The 24992-nt window shown below is 32.5% G+C and overlaps 1 protein-coding gene across 1 annotated transcript in view; it reads left to right on the top strand.

Moving 5' to 3' along the window:
• Smp_140820 (putative sp8) overlaps positions 1 to 24128 on the top strand; it is a gene marked incomplete at its 5' end in the record, with an annotated part of 34675 nt that extends 10547 nt beyond the window's left edge. The window contains 7 exons of the mRNA XM_018793584.1: positions 5657 to 5742; positions 9785 to 9867; positions 12671 to 13206; positions 15895 to 16042; positions 20063 to 20646; positions 21499 to 21630; positions 23202 to 24128. Coding sequence (XP_018648082.1) covers positions 5657 to 5742; positions 9785 to 9867; positions 12671 to 13206; positions 15895 to 16042; positions 20063 to 20646; positions 21499 to 21630; positions 23202 to 23285 — 1653 coding nt within the window. The remainder of the gene's footprint in view (positions 1 to 5656; positions 5743 to 9784; positions 9868 to 12670; positions 13207 to 15894; positions 16043 to 20062; positions 20647 to 21498; positions 21631 to 23201) is intronic.
• Between the last annotated feature and the right edge of the window lie 864 nt (positions 24129 to 24992).

Raw genomic sequence — 24992 nt, 5'->3', positions numbered from 1 at the left:
AACCATGTGTTCGAGCACTAAGCAGTTGTTTGATTTACATACCCCTTTAGATAACCATGCATGGTTAGTCGTCAAGTGAAATTTGACTACATCATTTCAAATAAAGATAGATAGATAGTTTTCAACTACATCATCACCATTACTCCCTTTAAACTGAAGATTTACAAACGGTTAATTCTCTGGGCCGGTGGGTGTAATTTGTAATTGCTTTTCTATTTCATAATTTTCATCATAAATCTCAATAGATGTCTACTCTTTAGGATAGTGGATTTCAAAATGAATAATTTATGAGCTCTGAAAGGTCCAATGAACAAACTTTACGATATTGTGATCATCGAGAGTGAATGAGACTTATTTTAGCTAATGGAACCCAACTGTACAAAATGACTAGTTATCTGTTCTATGTAGGTCTTCCATACATGGATCCTTGTGTTGACCCTTCATTTTCTTTAGTAAGTAAGAAACCAAGACAAGGAAATTCTGGTTCACATTCTTATATCACTGTAAATTTAATTGACGGATGGGAGTTGATGATATCTTGGATATAAAACTTTTGATCATATATGATGAATGTGTCATCGATTTGTGTCCTATACAAAGACAATTTATTAAATGTCATTTTTAGGCTACTAATTTCGACGATGACCATGAAGAAGGAGGCCAGTAGTAGACTCAGTGGAGAAACCGTTGTGATACCATCTACATATCTATATATCTCATCATTAAATAAGAATTGTACATTTTAGGTGAACCTCAGGATAATTTCTTTTAAGTGAGCTATAGAAACCCCTGGATCTATCCCATTGTATCAGTATAAATACGAACGAAACATATCACCAGGGATTGAAATAAATTCATATAATTGCTTTCCCTATCATACATGGTACTGTCATTTATGAAGTTATTTCAAGCATGTGCAGTTAATTAAAGGTTTGGTTTAGTACAACTTCATACAGGTCTCTACTATAAACATTTGATTATTTGACAAATCGATCTAAGTCTCTAAGTTATTCGGTAGTAGGTTAGATTTATTTCATAAGAATGATCAAATGTTTTTTTTTAATAAAAATATTTCATTAATCTTGTTTATGTTAACAGTATACTCTAAAAATTGATCACTATGACTTATTATAAAACATTATTTATACACGGATTAGCTATGAAAAGTAATTCAAAATCCCTAATTAAGGTCAATCTATTTTTAAACAATTTACGTAGGATTATCTAACTTAATCAGTATGCTTATATTATACTTTGGCGACACTCACTACATTATATAAGTACATTCCTCAAGTATTGCCTCCACTTGTAGATCTACCACAAAAATTACTTTGTTCATTCACGACAGTTTTCTTTGTTTCAGTTCTTCTGTTCCTTTTGTTAATATTGTTCACATTCATTAGATTTTACAATTTGTTCTCAAGACTAACACGTATGTATTGACTAAAAACGGTTTAAGTGGTTTTACAAAATTGATAAATATGTGCTGATCACATGGCCACTTTTTTTACAATATTTATGAATAAAGTGTTTTCAGCTATGTTCTTTGCCATGAGTGAATAATTTATGTCAAAACGTCAAGCTACAGACAACCTTCATTAAGGCGATTCACATATAGTGGACTACTAAATATATTTCGCACCGGTTAATCATAGATTATATCCACTAGAGATTTGATCTTTCGAAATTTTATTTCGATGGTGTGCGTTATTATGAGTGAGTGGATCAAATGAGAAATCTTTCATCATCGTTCCATATAACATCAGTGAATACCAAAATTACTCAGCAAGTAATAAATCAGACAGTTCTGATACTTTTTCCAGTGACTGGTTAACCTTATATTCGCTATCTTTATATGCATTTTAATCCCCATTGATCGTTATATTAGACTGACCTTTAAGCTTACTTACGCCTGTTACCCCCAATGGAGAATAGGCCACCGACCAGCATTCTTCAACCCACTCTTTCCTGGGCCTTCCTTTCTAGTTCTATCCAATTTTTGTTCATTTTTCTCATTTCTGTCTCCATTTCTCGGTGTAATATGTTCTTTGGTATTTCTCTTCTCCTTTGGCCTTCAAGATTCCATGTGAGGGCTTGTCTTGTGACGCAATTCGGTGATTTCCTCAATGTGTGTTCTATCCACTTCCAGTGCTTCCTGATTTCTTCCTCTGCTGAAATCTGGTTTGTTCTCTCCCACAGTAGGTTGTTGCTGATAGTGTCTGGCCATCTTGCATAGACAACTGTTAATAAACACCTGTATCTTCTGGATGATCGTTTTAGTAGTTTTCCAGGTTTCCACTCCATACAGTAGAACTGTCATTTGTATTGAAAATTCTGACTTTGGTGTTGGTTGACACACAGTTGTTTTGAGTTCCAGATGTTCTTCAGTTGTAAATATGCTGCTCTTTCTTTGCTGATCCGCCCCTTCACATCTGTATCAAATCCACCGTGTTCATCAACGATGCTGCTCAGATATGTAAATGTTTTCACATCCTCCAAAGCTTCTCCGTCAAGTATAATTCGATTGGTGAATGCTGTATTGTATCGGAGAATCTTGCTTTTCCCTTTGTGAATATTGAGACCTACTACAGCTGAGGCTGCTGCTACACTGGTCGTTTTCTCCTGCATTTGTTTTTGCGTGTGTGATATAAGAGCCAGATCATCTGCGAAGTCTAAATCGTTCAGCCTCATCCTAGCTGTCCATTGTATCCTGTGCTTTCCTTCAGGTGTTGACGTTTTCATGACTCAGTCGATCACCGGTAGAAAGGGAAAGGGTGGGAGTAAGCAACCTTGCCTGACACAAGTCTTTACTCCAAACGGGTCTGTCAGCTGTCCTTCATGCATGATTCTCCAATTTAACCCATCATAGGGATTCCGTATGATATTGACTATCTTCTCAGGCACGCCGTAGTGTCGAAGAAACTTTCATATTGTTGTCCTGTCCACGCTGTCAAATGCTTTCTCGCAGTCAATGAAGTAGATGTGGAGTGATGAAATCCATTCGGTTGATTGTTCCACAATGATCCATGGAGTTGCGATTTCGTCTGTACATGATCGATCCTTACGGAATCCAGCCTGTTGATCTCGAAGTTGGGCGTCTACGGAGTCCTTCATTCTGTTTAACAATACTCTGTTGAAGACGTTTTCCTGGTATTGATAGAAGAGTGATGCTCCTGTAGTTATCACACTTGCTGAGATCGCCTTTATTTGGCATCTTGATCAGAAGTCCTTCTTTTCAGTCTGTTGGTACTCGTTCTTCATCCCAAATCTTACTGAAGAGAATGCGAAGTATCTTTACAGTTGCTACTACATCTGCTTTCAGTGCCTCTGCCGGAATGTTGTCTGGTCCTGCTGCTTTGCCGCTCTTGATTTGTCTAATGGCCATGCCGATCTCTTCAATTGTTAGTGAGCCAAAATTGATTGGGAGGTCTGTGGGTGCTGCTTCGATGTTGGGTGGGTTCAGTGGAGCTGGTCGATTCAAGAGTTCTTTGAAATGTTCTACCCATCTGTTTCGTTGTTCTTCAATGTTGGTGATTACCTTACCTTCCTTGATTTTCACTGGTTGTTCTGGTTTACGATAATTTCCAGTGAGTCTTTGCTGTGTCTTACAGTCGTCTCATGTTTCCTTCTCTTGCAGCCCTTTCCACCGTCATTGCTAGATCTTCCACATATTTACGTTTGTCGGTTCTGATGCTCCTCTTCACTTGCTTGTTTGCCTCTGTATATTCGGCTTGTGCCTTGGCTTTTTCTGCTCTTGTTCGTCTGGTATTGATTGCTGCCTTCTTGTTCCTCCTTTCTTCAATTTTATCCAGTGTACCAACAGTGATCCATTCCTTGTGATGGTGCTTCTTTTGGCCCAAAATCTCCTGACATGTTGAAACGATTGCCTCCTTGATACCTTTCCAGTTGTTCTCCATGGTAGTTCCCTCTCCATTGAGTAGATCGTGAAAGGCCTGGGACCTATTGCTGAGGGCTATGTTGAATTTGTTGAGTTTGTCAGCATCTCGAAGAAAGGCCGTATTAAACTTTTGTGATGTTGTCCGCCCAGTTGTCCAGTACTTCTTAAGTTTTAGTTTCATTTTGGCGACCAGCAAATGATGATCTGATGCTATATCAGCTCCTCTTCTGGTTCTCACATCCCCCATCGTCCTCCGGAACTTTTTGTTGATGCATATATGGTCGATTTGATTCTGTGTAGTGTGATCCGGTGAAATCCAAGTATCTTTGTATGTTTTTGTGTGGGAATATGGTGCCACCTATGACCAGTTTATTGAAGGCACATAGGTTTGCAAATCTCTCACCATTTTCGTTCCTTTCTACTAGTCCATGTCGTCCCATGATATCTTCGTATCCAGTGTTGTTCATTCCAACCTTGGCATTGAAATCTCCCATCAGAATGGTCAAGTTCTTTGTTGGGCACTTCTCAACGATTGACTGCAGCTTATCGTAGAATGAATCTTTAATGTCATCATTGTAGTCATTGGTAGGCGCATAGCATTGGATGACGTTCATTGTAATGCCCTCTTTCTTTGTTTTGAAGGAGGCTTTGATGATCCTTGGTCAATGAGATTCCCATACTATAAGTGCATTTTGTGCTTGTTCGGACAGCATCAATGCAACCCCTTGTGTATGTGTGGTATTTTCCTCCTCATGGCCTGAGTATAACAGAAGCTCCCTTGAAGCTAGTCTTTGTTGTCTAATCTGCGTCCACTGTGTTTCGCTGATCCCAAGCACCTCCAGGTTGTATTTCATCATTCCTGATGCAATTTGGAAGATTCTCTAGGTCTCCTACATTGTACGAGCAATCTATGTATCTAGATAAATGGTTGCTCTGGTTGTGAGAAGAGGCATCGGCCTCGTGGCTTCTGAAGGAACTCGGCTTTCACTATGAGGCGTAATAACTCTTCTAAATGAAGACATTTTGACTCCCAAGGCACGGTTCAAATGGTTTGGATAATTTTTTCTGGTTAGCGTTTTTTTATAGAGTTAGTTTTCTACGGGATATATTAAAGTGCTTAATCCTCTCAATGTTTAAGCTAGAAACTCTATCCAATGTTAGAATATCCGAACTATTTTTTTTAAAATCTGATAATCATCAAACCTCCAACTACCTAACATCGTAATTACTAACAGAGTACTAATGACTGGCTTTAACATGAATTCACCAAAATTCTACTAAAAAGCAGTTACATATAGAATCAACCAGGTTGAAAACGATCCAATTACTTTACGATTATATTTAATAAGGATGACAATCATATTACAGGTTTAAGTGGGAAATGGGGTACATTAGAGATGCCCATGTGGTTTTGTACTCAAAAAAGGCTTACAGATTCGGGTTTGAAGGCTTCATGGGGTTGATCATGCTCCATGTCAAGGTATTCAAATCCAAAACATAACAGTTACCCACTGCTTTCCGACATTCAGTGGTATTCGAGCTGATATCAGTCCATTTTTCAAACTATTGCTAAACTCAACAAACCTAAATAAGCTGCCTTACTAAACAATTTTCTAATTTTATCATGCTGATATTTCCTTTTTTAACCATAGTTATTCCGTATTATGAATATGAGGACGAAGAATTTTTTTCTGTATAGATATTTGCAAACCAATAACTTCTTAATGATCAAACAATATCTGTATTTTTTATTTTCAGGAAATAAACAAACTGAAAATAGACCTTGAATTAAGTAAAGGTGCTCTGTTGTCCCAGCACCAGTCGTCTAAAGCAAAAGTTCAACAGTAAGTAATAATTCCCATTTATATTTTCAATCATTTGCAAAAGACCTAAAGTTTAACTATTTACAGTTTGAATCTATTAATATTTCATTAATTTGTAATTTCTGTTCACGTTCTGAGATGAGTTTAAGTAATAATATTGAAGTTCGTTACTTTCTCCTCAATTATTCAGGTATTATTAAAAATAGGAACACTTAATAAGAGATGGTTAGTTTATAAGCTGGAGCTTTGGGATAAAATGCTATTTGTAATGAGTTGACAACCACTGATTTATCATAACTATTTGGATAGGATCCCATAGATCATACGACTCAAAGGTGACACTTACATAAAATTCAGTGCCAGTTCTTTTGTGATTTTTATTTTAATCCTCATAAACACTAAGATATATCTAACTGAATGAAATTTATTTCACCTTTACTTTTATCTAAACCGTATGATCTAGTAACGTTTATTTCTCTTTTACATTACTTTTCTGCACCTATTTCGTCATATCATTGTGACTTCGTTTTATGTAATGAATTTATGAATGCCCTTATCGCACCAAAAGGATTTTTGTGTTATAGATGGATTCACTTTTTTGTGATATATCAAGAAATGATTAAAATTGTATCTTTGGTCTTCGCTTCAGTGACCAAAAGTTACTTTTGACCCTGTTTTAGGAGCAGGAAGGTGAACATTTTTGAAGAGTCCTAGATTGGTAGCAGGTACCTATCTATCTGATTCAAATATCTGGCCGCTAGACAATAAAGATACAACTTATTAATGCATAGCTATTTGTATAATTTGATAAGACGAAGTCTATCAGGATTACGTGGTACACTTGCGAAACAAATTTTCAACAATCTGGTCTCACACATACTTTTTAAGACATATATGACAAATAAAAGGTCAACTAGATAAATTGAGAGATAAGGGGAACAAAGTAATAAAGTACACAAAAACAGTGTGAAAACACGCTGGATAATAAATCATTATTGTCAGGGTAGTTTAAGGGTAAGAACAAATTTTTGAACACATAAAGGGGGTTTCATTCTTCATATAGACAGTGCCCTTGAAAACGTTTTTACGAAACTACGAAGGCTGAATTTATATCAACATTATGACTAGTCTCAACCGAATGTTTTGCAATGGATGATGATATATGTCTATCCTGTGATCTTATTTGGCTATTGGAATTCATTCGCTTTGCAACCACTTAGGTATGTGTTCAGCTATCTTTAATTGCATCTCACGATTGCTTCTCCCTATGTACGTGTTTCCGTATATACGTGTAAACTGACTGACACAAAGGAATGTGATACAATCACGTACTTGCTGTTTGGGATTTTGGTGAAACATAGACCTCGACTTTTCTATAACTTTAAGTTAGACCTCACAAATGTCCCATTGACAGCTAATTTAAATCTTTGTTTCATAACAAGACTATTTGAGCCATTCCCGAATGGTAGGATAAGATAGACTCGATTTTTTAAGTGCCAAAAATGTCATAGGTCTGATCGTATCGCTACCTCAATGGCTTATAAACTTCAATGAATAACCATTACTCACTACTGTTCCAGTCAGTAAAAATAATTTTGCTTTGTTTTTCTTTTCACTAAATGACAAGTATACATTTCTAATAACAATAAAGATACAACTGAATAAGCTTACAAGGTGAAACATAAATTGGGAAAAACGTAAAGAATTCCAAATCCAAACTGTTTAGAATTTAATAGGTAGCTACAAACTTGCAAAAAGTTTGGTTTTCTTTACAACAAATCATAAAAATAAAGCTCATTATAAACCTTCAACATTTCAGTTTCTCAGAGTTTAGAAATGATTGTTCAAATTCAAGAATCATAATAGAAGCCTGTGGTGAGATCAACAAACTAATTTTAAGGAATGAATGAAACAAATATAATAAAATTTAGTTAGAAAAAAGTGGTTCTTTTTTTTACAGAAATGATTAAATATTACATACTGTTCGTAATGATATCGTTTTGGTTTTCCCCAGTTTTCCATCAATCTAAAATCAATCAATTTGTAATGAAGATTAGTTACTGATCTTATTGATTTATTTTATCAAGTCATCAGTCAATGTTAATGTTATATCGTATAAGTGCGTGCCCTATTTGATATATGAAAGTGCTGATTCCCGCCAATGAGAGAAGAGCGATTTATCGATTGGAGCAATGATGCACAAAAGCTGTACGAGCAGTCTTGAGTGCGTATCGGCCCTTCCTATCTGCCTAGCCCAGCCAGTTAAGTCCAGAACACCAATAACAGCCTCTGCAATATGAATCATTATTCTCAAACATACTGGGTTTATATACCAATCAAACAAACCACATCGTACCATAAAATAGAAAATAATATTTGTAGAAGATTTGGCAAAATGTGGCTGTGAATAGGGTGAACAGTAATCAATAGACTGGGGATAACTCAAGAGTTGTAAATCGTATAATAATAGTCTGTAGGTCAAAATAAAGCTTATGATAAGAGGAACACGAATATGAATAGTTTAGTTACGTAACAATTGTACAATAGGAAATAGACATATTACATTGGTCCATAACTAGTCCTCAGAGTTACCATTCATAATTCACCAGGGGATATAACCGTTAAGTATCACATTTCAGTTATGTATATAAGAAAAAGAGATAATTTTACTCTAATTGTAAAGAGGATTTTAAAATATCGTAAATTTTCTAATTAACAATATTGAGCTTTAAAATAATATACAACACTTGGATAATCGTTCTCCAATGAAATAGTTAATATATTTTGAACTAGTAGATATCAAATGGCCGTTGTTTTTTATTTTGGTAAAGTAGTCTTCATTATGAACATTCTTGCATTCGGTGATTTTTGACATACCTTTTATTTATCGAAAATAAGAACCTACTTACGTGGGTCATTGATTAATAAGTTGAAGCGTTTTCGATTACTCATTTTCCTTTCCACTATTCTGTTCTACTAAAATGATGCATCCTTGAAAATACATTCAAAGAGGCCTAGACATGAAGAGTAAAGGAATTTTAATTCATAATAAAAAATGCTTACAAAGTGACAGTGAACATTAGTGGCAGCAAAAAAAGTGAAAGTGATACCAAATAAGTTTTGGGATTCATGAAATCAGCAAGTCTTAGTAAGTCAGCTATCAGTCAAAATATCATGAAAAATTACTAGATAGTGATGGATTGTCAGGCTTTTTAAATAGAAGCCAGTAGAACAACTGGAGCAGCTTTCATGGGGTTTGTAGCTTTGAAGAAATTAAACAAAGCACAAACTTTGGTGTTTATACAATACAATAAATTTATTAGACTTCGTTGCCTTGTTTGTAAGTGCGTACAGACTATTAATTTCCGTTAATTCAAAAGATTAATGTATTTGAAATTTTTGAGAAATGCATTAATATCAGAGATCAGTAAAATCGTAATAAAGGCTTTAAATTAATGATTTAAAAACAAAATTAAAAGAAACTTGTGAATACCAAATAACTTTACTGATCATTAACAATAACTCGTCGATTGAAAATTTCAGGTAATTTAATATTTTTACTAACGAAAATTTTTGGTCGTATAAATCTGAGAAAAAAAGCAACGTAAAACAATGGATTCATTGTATTCTACAAAAATTCTCATTCTTATTCAAGCGCTCTTCAATTGGCCTTCAGATACTATTCATTCCTTCATATTTTCATCAACAGCCCTCTATCACAATAATGTTATTGAGTTCTTCAACCTCAAGTCTGTATTTGACCCAGTTGATAGTTCTCATATTAGTTGCCGTAGCTGAGTGGTCTAGTGGTTAGGCGCTCGCGCGCGAGACTGATTGGTCCTGGTTTCGAGTCTCGCAAGGCACGATCGCGGATGCTCACTGCCGAGGAGTCCCACAATATAACGAAACGGCTGTCCAATGCTTCCAGGTTTTCTATAATGGTCTAGCTTTAATTGACTCATGATTTCAACTATATAAAATAAGTTGACTTTATTAATCTACTTATCCAATAATTATCATATAATTGAAACAAATTTCTTTTTATTCAATATTTAAATGATAGATTAAAAAATGAAAATGAAAATTTAAGAAGACAATTAGAAAATTTACAACTTAAAACTGGACAATTATTGGAAGAAAATATGCGTATGTAATTGAACAGTTTAATTTTATGTATGTACTTCAAGGTTGATTGTTTGTTTTTTCCAAATTGATAGAATTCTTGTTTAAAAAAAAAACTTTAAATTTAATCGAACTATTATCATTATTATCAGAAGGGGTTTTTATGGAGATTTCAGTCCAGTGCTTCCAGGTTTTCCTTGGTGGTCTAGCTTCAATTGACTCATGCTTTCAACTATTATCATTAAATCATTAATGATGAACTAGCTATTCACTAAAAAATTGTAACCTTTATTTAGTGAAATTAGTTTATTTCATCAATAATTCTATATGAGTAGATATATTACGCAAATATTGTAATATATATTCAATTATTACTGTTTCATATTACAATTATACATAGTTTTAGTAATCAGCTAAAATTGTTAAATATTTGTTTTGCTAGACCAATATATATATATATATAAACCTGATCGATAAAATCCATTCATTGCTGAAAAACCCAAACAATTTAAAAAAAAATGTTTATTCAATGTATGGTAAATGAATCAATCCAAAAAAGTTTTGTTTATTTCACTAGTGTTGATGTGAAACTAATTTTAAAAGTATCTGTTTGAAAATCAATAAAATATTAAAGAATAGAGTATATAGGATTATTATGAATGTACTATTGATTGAATGAATTCCTTTAACTAGGTAGTAAATAATGATTTGAATTTAGTAGAACTCAATATAGTGATTATATTTACAGAGTTGACTCACTATTGAAGTGTTCGACTTTCAACTAACAAATGGCTAGTTTAAACTCCTATCTAACTTTTAAAATGTAAAAGGTATTTTTGCTTAAAAGCCGACCATATGAAATGAATACACAACCACTGAATTACATTATAGAAGAAGTTTAATTTCATTTGTATTCTGCAACTATTGTTTCCTAATTTATTTTGATAAGAATAATCCAATCACGTTTATTTTGTAAGAAATAAAGCAACACCAACATTGCTATCATACGATTTTGTTTCTTGGTACTTAATTCTTCTTGTTATTACTGTTACTGTGAACATATTTAAATCACGGTTTCATCTTTACTGGTAATTTTCCCAGTTAACTTATGAATTCATTGCCATACTTTAATTGATAACATAATTTGGATGACATCAATCTCATATAAGTCCATTTGTTAAGTTATTAAAATTTATGTTTATGGGTATTTTCAGTTTTTCTTTTGTTTTTTGTTTATGTAACATAACAGTCTAAAGAGAACAATATGTAACTATTGATAGTGGTGACTGTAAAATGACTGTAATATCTTTGACATTTGATAGGTAATCACAATGCATATAACGTAAATGAACAACTTAATATTGAAAACTCAAGAATTCATTAGGGTTGTTGTTTCCTTGAAGAATTCATAAGCCGTGTTTAAATTTTATGTACGTTTTTATTGCATTTACTTCCTTTTATTGTTTTAATGAAAAACTAACCGATTTCCGAATGTCATTTAAAGAATTTCTCAAGCTCATCCGCAATTCTTAGTCTTGCTATATTTATCAGTTGAAAGCATCTTAGTAACTGAATATTGATAGGTTTAACTTAGCTCTTAATAAGGTACAAGTCATACATCATTCCGTTTTGAATTTCTTGTAAACATCGGAGGGTATCCATCTTAAGTCTAATTAGTTTATCCACAAACAATATCTTCACTCGTCACAAAAACGGTTACAAATGAAGACGTACATCTGTCAATCACTGTTTGAAAGTGTATTTCTCGTATATACTCTGAATCTTAAAAAGTTGAACTAATACTAAGCGGAAATTGATAATGACACATAGCATGGATAAATAATACTGTAAAAATATGTTGCATCCTAATCCATACCTTTACAGTGATTATAGCTTTCACATTTTCTTTATTTAATGTCGAAACATTCTTGTTCTTTTAAATGTCGAATATCATGTGAGGCTTACTAATTTTACGAATATCCTATTTTCTATAGCTGGAACAATCTTAAAGAGTTCATAAAACCGAATAGCCCATAAGCAAACTTAAAAATGATTTGTTTTCATCAAATATGCATTATTTGAAAAACTTAAGGAAATCGAAGTAAACTTTTGCATAAATATTGAAAATAATCCCCGGTAGATCATATCAATATTCTGAAAACATCTAAGGTCTAGTTGGCAAACTTAAAGCCACTTAACTAGAAAAGATTCTTCAATAATATCTAAACATAATAGATATTTTATCTGGTAAATAAATATAGATGCATAGCTGAAACTGTAAACATTTTACTTGGAATTCTTTATGGTTATAGTTTAGGCACGAGATAAATTAGCCCATTTCATGTAGCTATATATATGTTTCGAAATATTCACTCAAATTTGGTGACCGCTATTTCGAATTGGATCCCCTTATTGAAATAAGAAAAGTTCTTAATGGATTTCATACACTATGACAAGACTGAGAGTAAATCTGTAAGCAATCTTCAATAAGAATGTATGGAGTCCTAGAAAAGTCAATCTCAGTGTGGTTTACACAAATACCTTATATCGTCTATTGAGAAATATTTGTAAGGGCTTCTGACAGCATCTAGGCCTTTCGACAAGTAAATAAATCATATTTATCGTTTACTGTAAAATAGTCAGTATTGCTCACAATTTGTATACCTCATGAAGTTGATAATGATCTTTTCGAGTTATTCTGAGATTTTCGAAATTTTCAATGTTATGAAACGTCAATGAGATATAAGCCTACAAAAGTAGATGAAATTTCAGCCATATTTTTATATACGTTACTTAATATTAACGTTTTGTTTTTATGTTACGGTAGATCTTCTACAGAAGAACACAATGCTAGTCTGTTCACCTACATATCAAGAACGAGTAGAAAAAGCACCTGAAATAACCAATCCAGATAAAAGTACCAAGTTTTATCTGAATAAAAATTCATTGGAAAAGTTAGCTGATCAAGATGTTCCCCTTACATCAGAAGGTATTCTTTATGTACTAGAAAATCGAATTAAATCACAATTTCATGATAAAAGAACTTCATTGCCTGAAATGAAAACAAATTTGAAAGATGATTCTATTTCCCAGAACGGATTTCAACTATTTTTCAGTCGTTTACGTTCATCTAAATTAGATAAGACGTTAAACGCTCAACAACAACAAGAACGGTCTCATAAATCTTTCTACATCGATAAAGATAGTCAGTGTGATTTTAATTCACTCATTCATCAAAGTTCTGGTATTCGCGAAATTTCTATCCCTTTAAAATGTTTGTGTGTAAGTGATTCAGATGAAGCTTGTGAATGCGCTCGAACTACTGTTAATGTTCAACGACAACTTTTACATTATAAGTGCCAGGTATGGTTAAATTAATGTGTAAATGATAATCGTGTTTACCTAATATTAAATATGTCAAGTATCTACTTAGAAAATTGAAAAAAGAATTTCAATTTTTGAAGAAACCAATACAACTCTTTTTCAATTTATGCATGAGAATCACATGTATTGCGTTCAATATATACTCTAATTAAGGCCATTAAGACTTTATTTCACAAAAAAAAATAAGGAAAACCAATTTTATCCCTATTTGTGGTAGTTAACTTGTCCCGTTTCTTATTTCAATGGTTCAAAGAGTCCTTAGACGTCCTCAGTAATCAGGTCCTCTACCTACCTCACCGTTCCACGTTTTATCGTTTCAAAATTATACTTGTTTCACCCTTACATGTCGATTCTACATTTTGCGGACAAGATAAAATATTAGATGGGTTACGTTTGGTGACTAGAGAAAGTGACCTAATCTACTGACGGAATTACGCATGAGAAACTGGCATTCAGCCGCTGCTGAATCATTATCTCTATAAATCCCCTTCAATAATTTTGTGAATTTCTCAATAGTTGTTCCTTAGTTTCACTAGAAAACATTCATATCAAGTTTTTTAATTTTATATTTATCAAATAGACCCTGTACATAATTAAGGTGTACTAAACGAAACTCTTGTTATAATTTAGAACACAAAACACAATGAATTATAAATTAAAATAACAAAAAATTAAAATTTATATAATTTGAAAAGAATATAACATAACAATTCTTATCTAAGGCTACATCGAAGCAATACGCACAGTATGCACATATGCCAATTAGAGACTGACCAGTTGCAGTCCTAAACATCAATGGGAAGATTCAAACAAGTAACACTAAGTGAATTCTTATCTAAATCTTATCTAGCTATTCATGGAAAAAAAATTGATCTTTCAGTTTCAATTAGATATGAACTTTTCTTTCTGAGGATAAATGCAAAATATCAATAGAACTTTATACATAACTTACAAAATTTATTTAAATCATACCATTGAAAAATTTAATAATTGTGAAATAACTGGAAAATCTTAACAACGTATAAACCATCTCTTAGTAGCTGAAAATTGAATACCTTGACCACTAAATAGCACTCTGGTTTGTCAGTGGTATCAAATTTAAGAGTTAATTTCTACAAAAACACGATAGCAATATCTAAATAAAACACTAAATTTGGAATGAACCTACGGTAGGTTTTACAAAACGTATTTACTATTGGACTTGAGATATATTGTTTGGAATGTCCAAACTGAAAAAGTTTAACAGTAGAAAAAAAACAGCTCAATTCTATTCAGCTTATTGTGATTTTTCAAGTGGTCGATAATTCAAGGATTGAAATTATCTGCGGATTATTTTCTAAAAATTAGATTTCATTCATTCCTAAACTTCATTTCCAAATATTCGGATAATCAAATGTAATGACTTCCGGTATATATATATATATATATATATATATATATATATGGAGAGAGAGAGAGAAAGGGCTATGTAATTGAGGCCATAAATAATAAAATTAGTCAATCAGAAGTTATTTACAACTTGAGGTTTGTGAACTGTGGAATTTCATAGTTATCCATTACGGACTGGCTTTAGAATGCACTGAACAATATACATGTTCACATTACCATCTTTTTTGCTGAAATAATACACTTGTTGTCAATGTGATTTAAAGGGACAGAATACAATATCGAAAAATGTCAACAGAATTATCATACCTACCTGATTCATTTTAAACGTTCAACTGGATTTGCTGACTAGCACTGAGAACTGTCATTTAAAATTATGTAGGCATAATCTGTCATCGGCCTATGCTCCATTGGGAGTAACAGGCGTAAGTAAGTAAGTAAGTATAATCTGTCATATTACTCTTTAAGTGACAATGATATCCTCGTCACGAAATGATTCAGTTCAAACCTAATTCATGTGATTAAATAAAACAATAAGCAACACACTTATAAAGTATTTTTAAAACATATATGATAGTATCAAATTTGTTAGATAATAAAACTTAACACCAATCAATCATTATATGATTTTTATTAATAGTTTTATGATTGCATGTGCATGTTTCTGCTAAAAATGTAAGATCATAAGGCATTAGACAAAACTTAAAGCATTTGTATTCATTAATCGAGAATGTATTGTATCCAAATTAACATATTTTAGCTATACTTCAAAGACCGTTTGTTTGTAATAATTTCTATTCGTTTGAAAAAATGAAGACACAGGAAAAAACGATGCGATTAAATATCTAAACACTGTGTAGTTTAGACGATTTCGTGCAGAAGTTTCTGTATTCTGATGGTAGTTTCAATCACAAACTGATGTATTCTGAAGTGTCACTAAAATACAGAAGGCATTTAACCTGCTCAGACATTGTCGATGAGTAGCAAATTGAAATCAAATATCTATTTAATACATATTACTTAATACATAATAATTTTAATCCTCTCATCTTAGTGTAAATCTCTTTCATAATAGAGGAAATCTGTCTTTAATGCATGTTTTCTTTTGAGTGCTATTAGTTTCTGTATATAGCATTAGGTTACTTCTTGAAGAAACGTTCTTACTTTGAATTAAATACAGTTGTATTTCTTTATAACTGAGAAGCATATTAAAAGCATTCATAAATTATTCATATACATTGTTTAGAGTTTTTCAAAATTTGCTTTCATTGTATTTATCAGTTGTCTGAAATGACAAAAAAAATCAAACAACTTGAACTATCTGAGGATGCCCATCGACATGCATTGAAAGAACAATACGAAAGAAACAAGCACATGTCTGTTCAACTTACCGGAATTCTCCCATACACATCTGAAGAATTATTGAATTGTAAGTGACATTTATTAACATTGGTTAAAAGGAATTAATTAAGGGACTACCTAAGTAAGTCAGTGAGTTTGTGAAACTATATAGTTTGAAGTGGATTGGCTCTGTTATGGTATAATAGATATGACTTTAGGTGAAACTGCTAATTGTTAGTTTGAACTCTGTAGATTTATTAGCTAGAGCCTTGGAAATTTCGTAGTTTAGTGATGGAATTATGCTTGCGGAAATAAACTCGTTACATTCATTTTGACCAACAACCATTATCCCGTTAACTCTTTAGTTCTTTATCTTAGGAGTCATAAGTGTATTAAATCTAAGTCTGTAACGTAAAATGATGCAAAACGGCTGATATGTACTTCTGAGAAATTTAATAATGGAAGAGTTACTTGGTTCGTCCCATTGACACTTGGAACAAATTTTACATTGCATAAGATTATCATGTACCTAGGTTAAAATTAATTTGAAGTTAAAATACATCAGTTATACTACTGCACAACAATAAAAATAGACCATTTAATCTTATAAAGAGGGTGTAGTTTCAACGAGACATTTTAGAGTTTCTTCTAATGGCGAGAAAGTAAATACTGCCGTAAGAAAAATGAAACCACTCTCGCTTTAGAACTTCTGTTTATAGAATATGGAAACTTTGTGCAACAGATATTGAAACTGAGTTGTTAGCTAAATTCTCTGTGGTATATCCATTCTATTTTATAGCGTGCTTGTGATGATTGTTGATGCAAAAGTGGGACATTAGTAAGAAGGCATCTTACTGATTTATGAAATCATTGAGTTACGCATCAAGGATTACAGGACTGTTGGATACATTTCTTAGTACCTAGAACTATAAAATGTACCGTACTTTTCCTTTGCATAAAACTGTCATAAATTTAGATAAGTTATTAAAGATCCATCTGTCAGTACATAATACTACTTCAATGATTAGAAGTCATCATTTTGGTGTAGTTCCATAAGTTTGGACGGAAAACATATCCTTGAACGAATAGGCATATAACAGTGATACTTTATACAAAATCAGCACAAATATTTTTCGAAATAAGTTACACGAGTTGTTTCCATTTTTTAAACAGGATTTATGTTTAAATCGGTTCTGGATACCCGAAATACATAATGATTTATTTGAACGACAATCTAGAAATTTATCGTAGTAACTTTCCATTTTCAGTTATGTAACATCCAGCTAACAATCTCGAGTAGTCTCTGCCATTAGTTATAATCTTTCTTGGAAAAATTAAATGAAGGTTCATATGTGGACTAGTTCATGTTCTGCTAGGGAAAGTTATGGTTATCACATATAAGCATTGCTTTTAGATGGTTGGCATTATAAATTCATGTTTTTCTACTTTCATTTGTCGCGGTTGTGCAATTAATGTGCTGTTTATGCGGCCATATTTCTTAATTGTTATAACCCAAATTTTCAGGGATGAAATTAATTGTGTTATCCGAATATATATATATGACCTTTTGTGTTACTTCTTATGATGAATAATTCTCTGTTCATGGGTAGTTATGTACTGCAAGCTTTTATGAAATTATCGTTCAAAAATCAGTAAAACCACGTTAAATATGTGCGTATGCCAAAACTATATTTTGTTAAAAAGAAATTCCGTTTCACAGTAGTTTTGTTGTACAATAAAATGGAAAAAAGGATTATATTTCATTTTGATAGCCGATATCCATTCAGTATGACCTGCTCATTAATAAAAATAAATAAATATTACATAATTTGTCAGTTGAATTCATGAGTTGATGTAAGTTAGACCACCATTGAAAACCTGGAAGCACTGAACGGCCGTTTCATCCTAGTATGCGACTCCTCAGCAGTGCGCATCGACGATCCCGCCTCGCGAGATTCGAATCCAGGACCTATCGTTCTCGCGCGCGAGTGCTTAACCACTAAACCACTGGGCAAACATCTAACGGTGTTAATATCTAACTTCAACCGATCCACGAAATTGCGCCACCACCCATCATTGTCCTCAGTGAGTTACCATCTCACAACAGACCCGGTTGAGCTACGTTGGTCACTGGATGAAACAGCCGTCCAGTGCCTCCGAGTTCTCCATGGTGGTGTAGCTTCAGTTGACTCATGAGTTCAGCTATTGAAATTACTATAATATCCACAAAACCCCTTTCTAAATATTGCATAGTTCTACACTACAAACATTACAAAGTCGATAATTTTATTTAATAATCGTGAATGCACACACAACATTACATATTGCTGAAGTGCTTATCTTCACATATTTACCAACTATTTCGCATTCCATTACGATCATCCGATTTACGTAAATTTGTCTGGTTTAACTAACATAAATTAGAAAATAAAACAAGATAAGATGATTAAGCTAATACTTTTATAAGACAATATATTTTACTGTAGTTTTAAAAAGGCAAATGTAGTTTTGTCTGAAAGGTAAAACTATTTAGAGTTCATTAAAGTACTAGTGAGATTAACGTCTTACCACACCATAAGATTGGAATATTATGACGCAGCTTGTTGCGTTAAACTCCAAATAAACACTGGTAACGCTGTCCATAAAAAACAATAGGAGCTTCTCAATGTAGTTATCCAACTCAAAGAATCCAACACCGCCAATAGGTCTGTAGGTCAGATTTGAATGATATTTTAGTGAAATATGAGGGAGACTACTGGTCACTTGTCCAAATTGAAATGCACCAAGGATCCTTCAGGAGTATCTGAGTTATAGTGCGAGACTCACTGGAGTAAAGATATTTGTGGATTTTGTAAATGAATATATAGAAATGGGGCAGTCTGAAGACCTACTGGGAAGTACTCTGACGTAAAGGAGTCGAACCAAGCGGAATAAATATTAAAATCACATCTTTTGAACAAGAGAGACTCAATTAAATCGTGTATTATAGAATTGATGAATGTTTCTAAGAGATCTTTCGCCGTTATAGTACCCATTTTCAGGATACGTGATTCAATTAGTAGACACAAAGATAGGTAAAACCTATACAGTTGGTTTGAGGTCTAGAAAACCGAACTTCACGAACGAAATCCCCCCAAAGTCGAAGTCAGTATGTTCATAAAGTTTTTATTTTTTGTCTGAATATGAATGATTTGGAAGCATTATCTCTTAGCCAGAGGGTTTCCGCTAGTTGTACCAGTAATAATAAAGGTTGAAATACACGTTCACTCACAATCACCAGGTTCGATTCCTTCGACTGACGAATATTTAGAGAGACGTGAGTCTACTTTAATGGTTTGTTACTATAACGATGCAAATTGTAAGTAACCTAATAATTATCAATCTAGTAATTAAGAAACCTGATACGGCATCAGTATTCCTTATAGACAAAAACAGCATACATCGGAAATATGTATACAGTAGTCGGTGTTCATCGCAAATTCTAATTCTTTTCCAAAAATGACCTCATAGAAAAAGCTGGGTGACAAGTGACACAATCACCAAATAGCTTGCAAGAAACAGGTTCAATTTACCACGAATATTATTCAACTCTCAGTCCAACTGGTACGGTAACACTCAAACTTTGTGGTCTGTCAAAAGTATATAAACATGATTTATCATTTCGTCTATTACTAGTTATGTTAAATTTATCTTACCATGGTTAATAGAACTTATAAAGCCACCATGCAAAATACCCTTAAAGTACAGTGTAAAAGATAATTTTGAGTTGATCGCTAGAATTAGAATTTTTAAATTGAACAAGAAATTCATGTAATCGTTTGGTTTTCATTTTTATTGACAAACATGCTGCTAGTGATAAAAGCAGTTGATTTCATATTTGGTAAGTTGCAAAGTTTAGGAATGTAAATTAGCATACTTCTTTTTTCTTTGGATAAAAACGGACATTTTAATCTGTCGTGCTTAAGTCGCTTAAAAAATACCGACATTAAAAATAACTACACTAAGGATCCAAAATTTATTCTTGTTTCCATGATAAACACTACAACATTGATATAACTTTGTCTGGTTATTTATAGTTATTTGTTTCATTTCTTCTCTATAAATCAAGCTCCAAATTATGTATTATCTTCTCACTGTTCATCAACAGTAAGGAATTCATTTGGAAAATCCAATTCTAAAAAAAATAATTCAACAGTTTCGCAAACATTATCCACTACAGAATCGTTTCATAATTTATTATTATGGTTTCATAAAATTTTAAAAGCAACTTCAACCTCATTGAAAAGTTTATCGTCGTTTGATAATCAATTAACATTTGATCAAGATAAAAATAGTTATAATGTCATGGAATCTATACACTCTAAATCGAAATCTCCAACATATATTAGAAAGTTTACTGGTAATTCTATGTCGGAATCTTTAACACTACACAATGAATCAAGTCGATGTCAATATGAAAAAGATGCTTCAGTAGATGGAATTAATAAATTACGTGACATTTCAAATAAAGAACAAATTAATTTGGCTACAAAAAGAAAAATAAGTCTGAAAGGTGTTAAGTCTACATTCAATTCTATGCTATCACAATCAGATGATCTAACTATAAGTGATAAACTTATTACTTTAGATAACCATATAACAGGAATAAATGATGAATCGATTGTACAAAATCAAACGGTTTATCCACGTAAAGTAAGTTCATTTTTAAAAGGAAATAACTATTAATATGTTCAGAAACATTTCAAGAGAAATCCCGTCCGCGAAATGGATCATCATAATTAGTTTAAATTATAAACCAATTGATATAGTTAATTAGTACTAGATAACTGGCTTTTCCACATCTTTATTTTTTTATAAATAAAATTTGTCCCTTCAAAAGAATAAAGAATGATTAAAACTTGTTTTATATATTGCTTGAACTGCAAAATTGGTTGCATTGTCATTGATTCTAGTAAAGTAAACAGTACAATACATCAAAACAATTTACACATTCCACTTCGTTGTGTAAGCTGTCAAATACTTAAAGACTAGATCTATACAGGTTTGATCAAGATGTACAGAAAGATACACTAAATAGATTTACTTTCAATTTATTTAACTTTTCGTTATAATGTACGCTGTTTCAATGAGCAGTTACATTTTCGGAGTTGACTGATTATGTGATAAATTGTGTACATTTTTAATGCCTATCAGTTTTCTGCTCAGAAATTTTCATCAGTTGTTTGGATATGAATGTAAAACGAAAATATGTTTCAGATCAGTAGAAAATTAACAGTGAGGAACTTTCCAATAATATTGTGTGTGTGTCGATATACTATTGTAAACAAAATGCTAATCTTAGAATGTAACAGACTTTGAGAACGGTAATAATACCTTGAAGGAATGGCAAAAATAAAAACCTGTCAATCCGAAAATAATAATAAATAAAATAAATACTTGCTAGTAAATATTTGTAAAATAATGAAGATTTTAATAATTAATTTCACGATGAGTTGCGCGAATGTTATTAGTTTTAATTCCATCAGTTATAATAATTCTCTTTAGATTTCCAGATCATCTTCTATACATGCAAAACAACTTAAGTCTCGATGTCGATCAATGGAACATGTTTCATCGCCGAAATTTTCTGAGGATGAAAATATGAATATCATGTTACTGTATCACCTTTTACTTCAGGTAAATTGATTTTAACAGATCAATTTATGTACTATTTGTAATTCATTAGCAGTAGTAAGGCGTTTTATTAGGAATAAATATATGGATTACAGACATTTTCAACGTACCCAGTAAATCTGTTGATACTGACAGTACATTAATTCTACACCATTATACGGAAACTCAAAAAACTTACAACTCGAAGTTTCAATCCTGGGTGATGACGTCTTTAAATCAATCGTGGACATATATCACATGTGTCAGATGACCCAGAGTTTTCCACTAGTTTCATAAAGTTAATTTCTTTCTCCTCGTCGCCTAGTAGAGTAACAAACTCCTAGTCACTACATTTTCATAAATAACTACTACCTGGTTCAAATGTGAAGAGAAATTTTACGCTCTAACTATATATACGAAATCGTATTGTTGTGGATAATGTTCACCGGTAACAAAACAGGGGCGTACCTTAATATTTTCCTTCGTTCTTTAAAAATATCCATTTTTCATCGTATATATGGAGACAACATACATGGTACTTCTATTTTTTTGGAATTTTATCACAAATTAATTAACACAATCACTGTAGTAGTTCACTGGAATATCACAGTTATGAGAAATACCTTGCAAGTATATGGTGGTCAGAATGTATGAAATATACTTATTTAGAAATTTCCATAATGTTAACTAGGAAGGAGATTACTGAACATGTCTAGTGCCAGAAACCTTCATAGAATAAAAATAAGACACGTTTTTCTGAAAAATATATAAATTAGACCATAAGATATCCCAATTAGAATGGGAACGCATTTTCTTATCCTTCCAAAAATATTATAAACTGATGAGTGTGAGTTGGTACACATTCAATATTTATGTAAAGTATCCCAATAATCCGCATCACAGATAAAATTAAAGCAAATGACCTCATACATGTATCATTTTACAATATTTCTATTGCTAAAAAATAACTCCTACGAAGGAAAAGTGACTGTTACATGTGTCCTCTTATAACTATGAAGTTTATGGTAGGGTTGAATGTAGGAATCTCTATTACCTTGATTTACTGAAAGGTTTTGTATTATGTGTTAACTAGATGAACTGAGAAAGACCTTGTACCGATTGACAGTAAACATCTAGCATCAAAAGCTGAGTCAATAACACCGGTGGTCAGATCCTAAATCGATCAACAGAATTGGATAAGCAATTAGAACTAGATGCATATGATATCACTTTTCTACTCAATAGCACTATCCTAAAACTTAAATAGTTTAGAAAAGTTCCTAGGGATCTAGTTTTTTATGGTACCAATTAAAACTATTCGTTTTATCTCAAGATTTCACCAAAAATATATTTAGTAGTTTATCCAGTCTTTTTCGAAAGTGTACTTCATTAGATACCCTTTACTACCTATATTTTGACAGTGAAAGAATTAGGTATGTACCCATCCATCTTATTAATGAGATAAACGTAGTTTGAAATAAAAGAAACTGATATGTTTCAGTCCAAGGTGCACCCAGTAAGATTACTACTTTTTAAAATTAGCATTTCAACGAGTTTTAGAATGGAACTCTTTCCCTATTTATTCAAATATATAGATGAACAATGTTGCAGAACTTATTGAGAAACAAAATCTAATGTGTGATAAACGTGTTCGCCGTTCATCTTCGGTCGTTACATGAAATTATTAACAAGTTATTCAGTTGGTTTCCTTTTCCGATGAAAACCGATTAACAAGTAGTTCCTCGTTACTTAACTTCTACAAGACTTTATGTATGCCACTTCATTATGTGCTAATAAATAAGTTCCTTATTCTTAACTCACTTGGTCTTAAATATTTTTCGCATGATTCTCATATTTGCAATTGACTTTACATCCTAACATTTATTTTTGTAGATTTGATTTTCTTATGTAGAAATAATTTTATCATGCATTTTTATATCAATCCACATGTTAATTTCATTAAGATTGTATTCAATCCCTTAAGATTATATGGTAATTCAGTGGTGAATGTATTACTTCACGAATCTACAATGTATTGACATTTCGCCTGCACGTGCAAATTCTTAATGTTTCTACTGAATACCTTTAAGTAGTATATAACTATTTGAAATAAGAACATGTACAGGTTCATGTACTATTTCAAATCAGTGCAATTAAAGGAAGTGACCAAGAGGAAAAACAACAGTAGCGGATAAAATAGGAAGTGGAGGAATAACTGGATAATTTTAGATTTCGTGGAATCCCCTTAACACAGTAAGAATATAACAGACGATCCAACTGATCAAAGTCAAGAAAATCTTTAACAAATATGTGCGATAAACAGGCAACTCAGAAAAAAAGATACAAATCATTATTGAAAACTGTGAAACAAACTTCGGCAGGTGAAATTATCGATAACTGCTCGATCATAGATTAAATATTTTAAAATCTGGATTTTCATTAATTTGTTTTTTAAGATTTGTACGAAATGATTATGTACAAATATTTTTAAATTGCTTAAAAAATGATGGTTGACGCTTCATAATTTTGTGCTTTAATACCATGATAATGTTAGCTGAAATAGCTTGATCATCTTCATACTAAATTATCTAGAATAATATATTGATCACATACATATAATAATCCTTTTTAGCATTAATTATTTTTAATAATTCAGCCCACACGAATTTCATTACATCTTATAGTTACAACTAAAATAAACCTCATTATGGACTAATGCATGAAAGTATTGGTTTCTGAGGAAAATTATTCTTGAAACTTTAAGGCATGGTATAACTAGGTGTAAATTATTAGACCGATGATACTGCAAAACTGGACGTACAATAAATAATTCTAAAGTTACAAATCAAACTGGTCAATCAGCTACGATGAATTCAAAATTTAGGTGAAAATAATCAATGCATCCGATTACTCAAACTGATTTTAAACCATGTTATTTAAGATTTCCTACGACAGACTATGACTACCCCGCCTAGCCGAACGAGGAAGTTTGCACCTCTTGACAAGTTCCAGACCTATAGGTAATGATTTCATGTACTGATGATATGCCATGGTCTATCCATAACTTGTCTTCTTCCAAATTACGCCCGTCTTGCCCTCAAATGCCCTGGTACGGCCAAGAGTGGGGAGGGCTCGCTCTCCCTCTCTAAATGCTCTCACACGGCCACGCGTATACAGTCTCTGCAAGGGAAGTCCTACTCACTGCCTTCTCGTAGCGGGGATGTTGTTTACGAAATTCAGAGGACGAAAAGCGAATGTCCAGCGCTCTAACCGGGTTGGTGGACACGGAAAGTCCACCTAAGGAAGTTGGAAAACCCTGATTCCAAACCAATGGTGCACATGGGCTTCAGTATCGTGAGGGAACAAATGGCGCATGAACCAATTGT

The sequence above is a fragment of the Schistosoma mansoni genome, chromosome 1, assembly GCF_000237925.1.
Source record: "Schistosoma mansoni strain Puerto Rico chromosome 1, complete genome".
NCBI lineage: Eukaryota > Metazoa > Platyhelminthes > Trematoda > Strigeidida > Schistosomatidae > Schistosoma > Schistosoma mansoni.
Note: the sequence above shows the minus strand (reverse complement) of the source record. Positions and strands in the feature narration are given on the sequence as shown.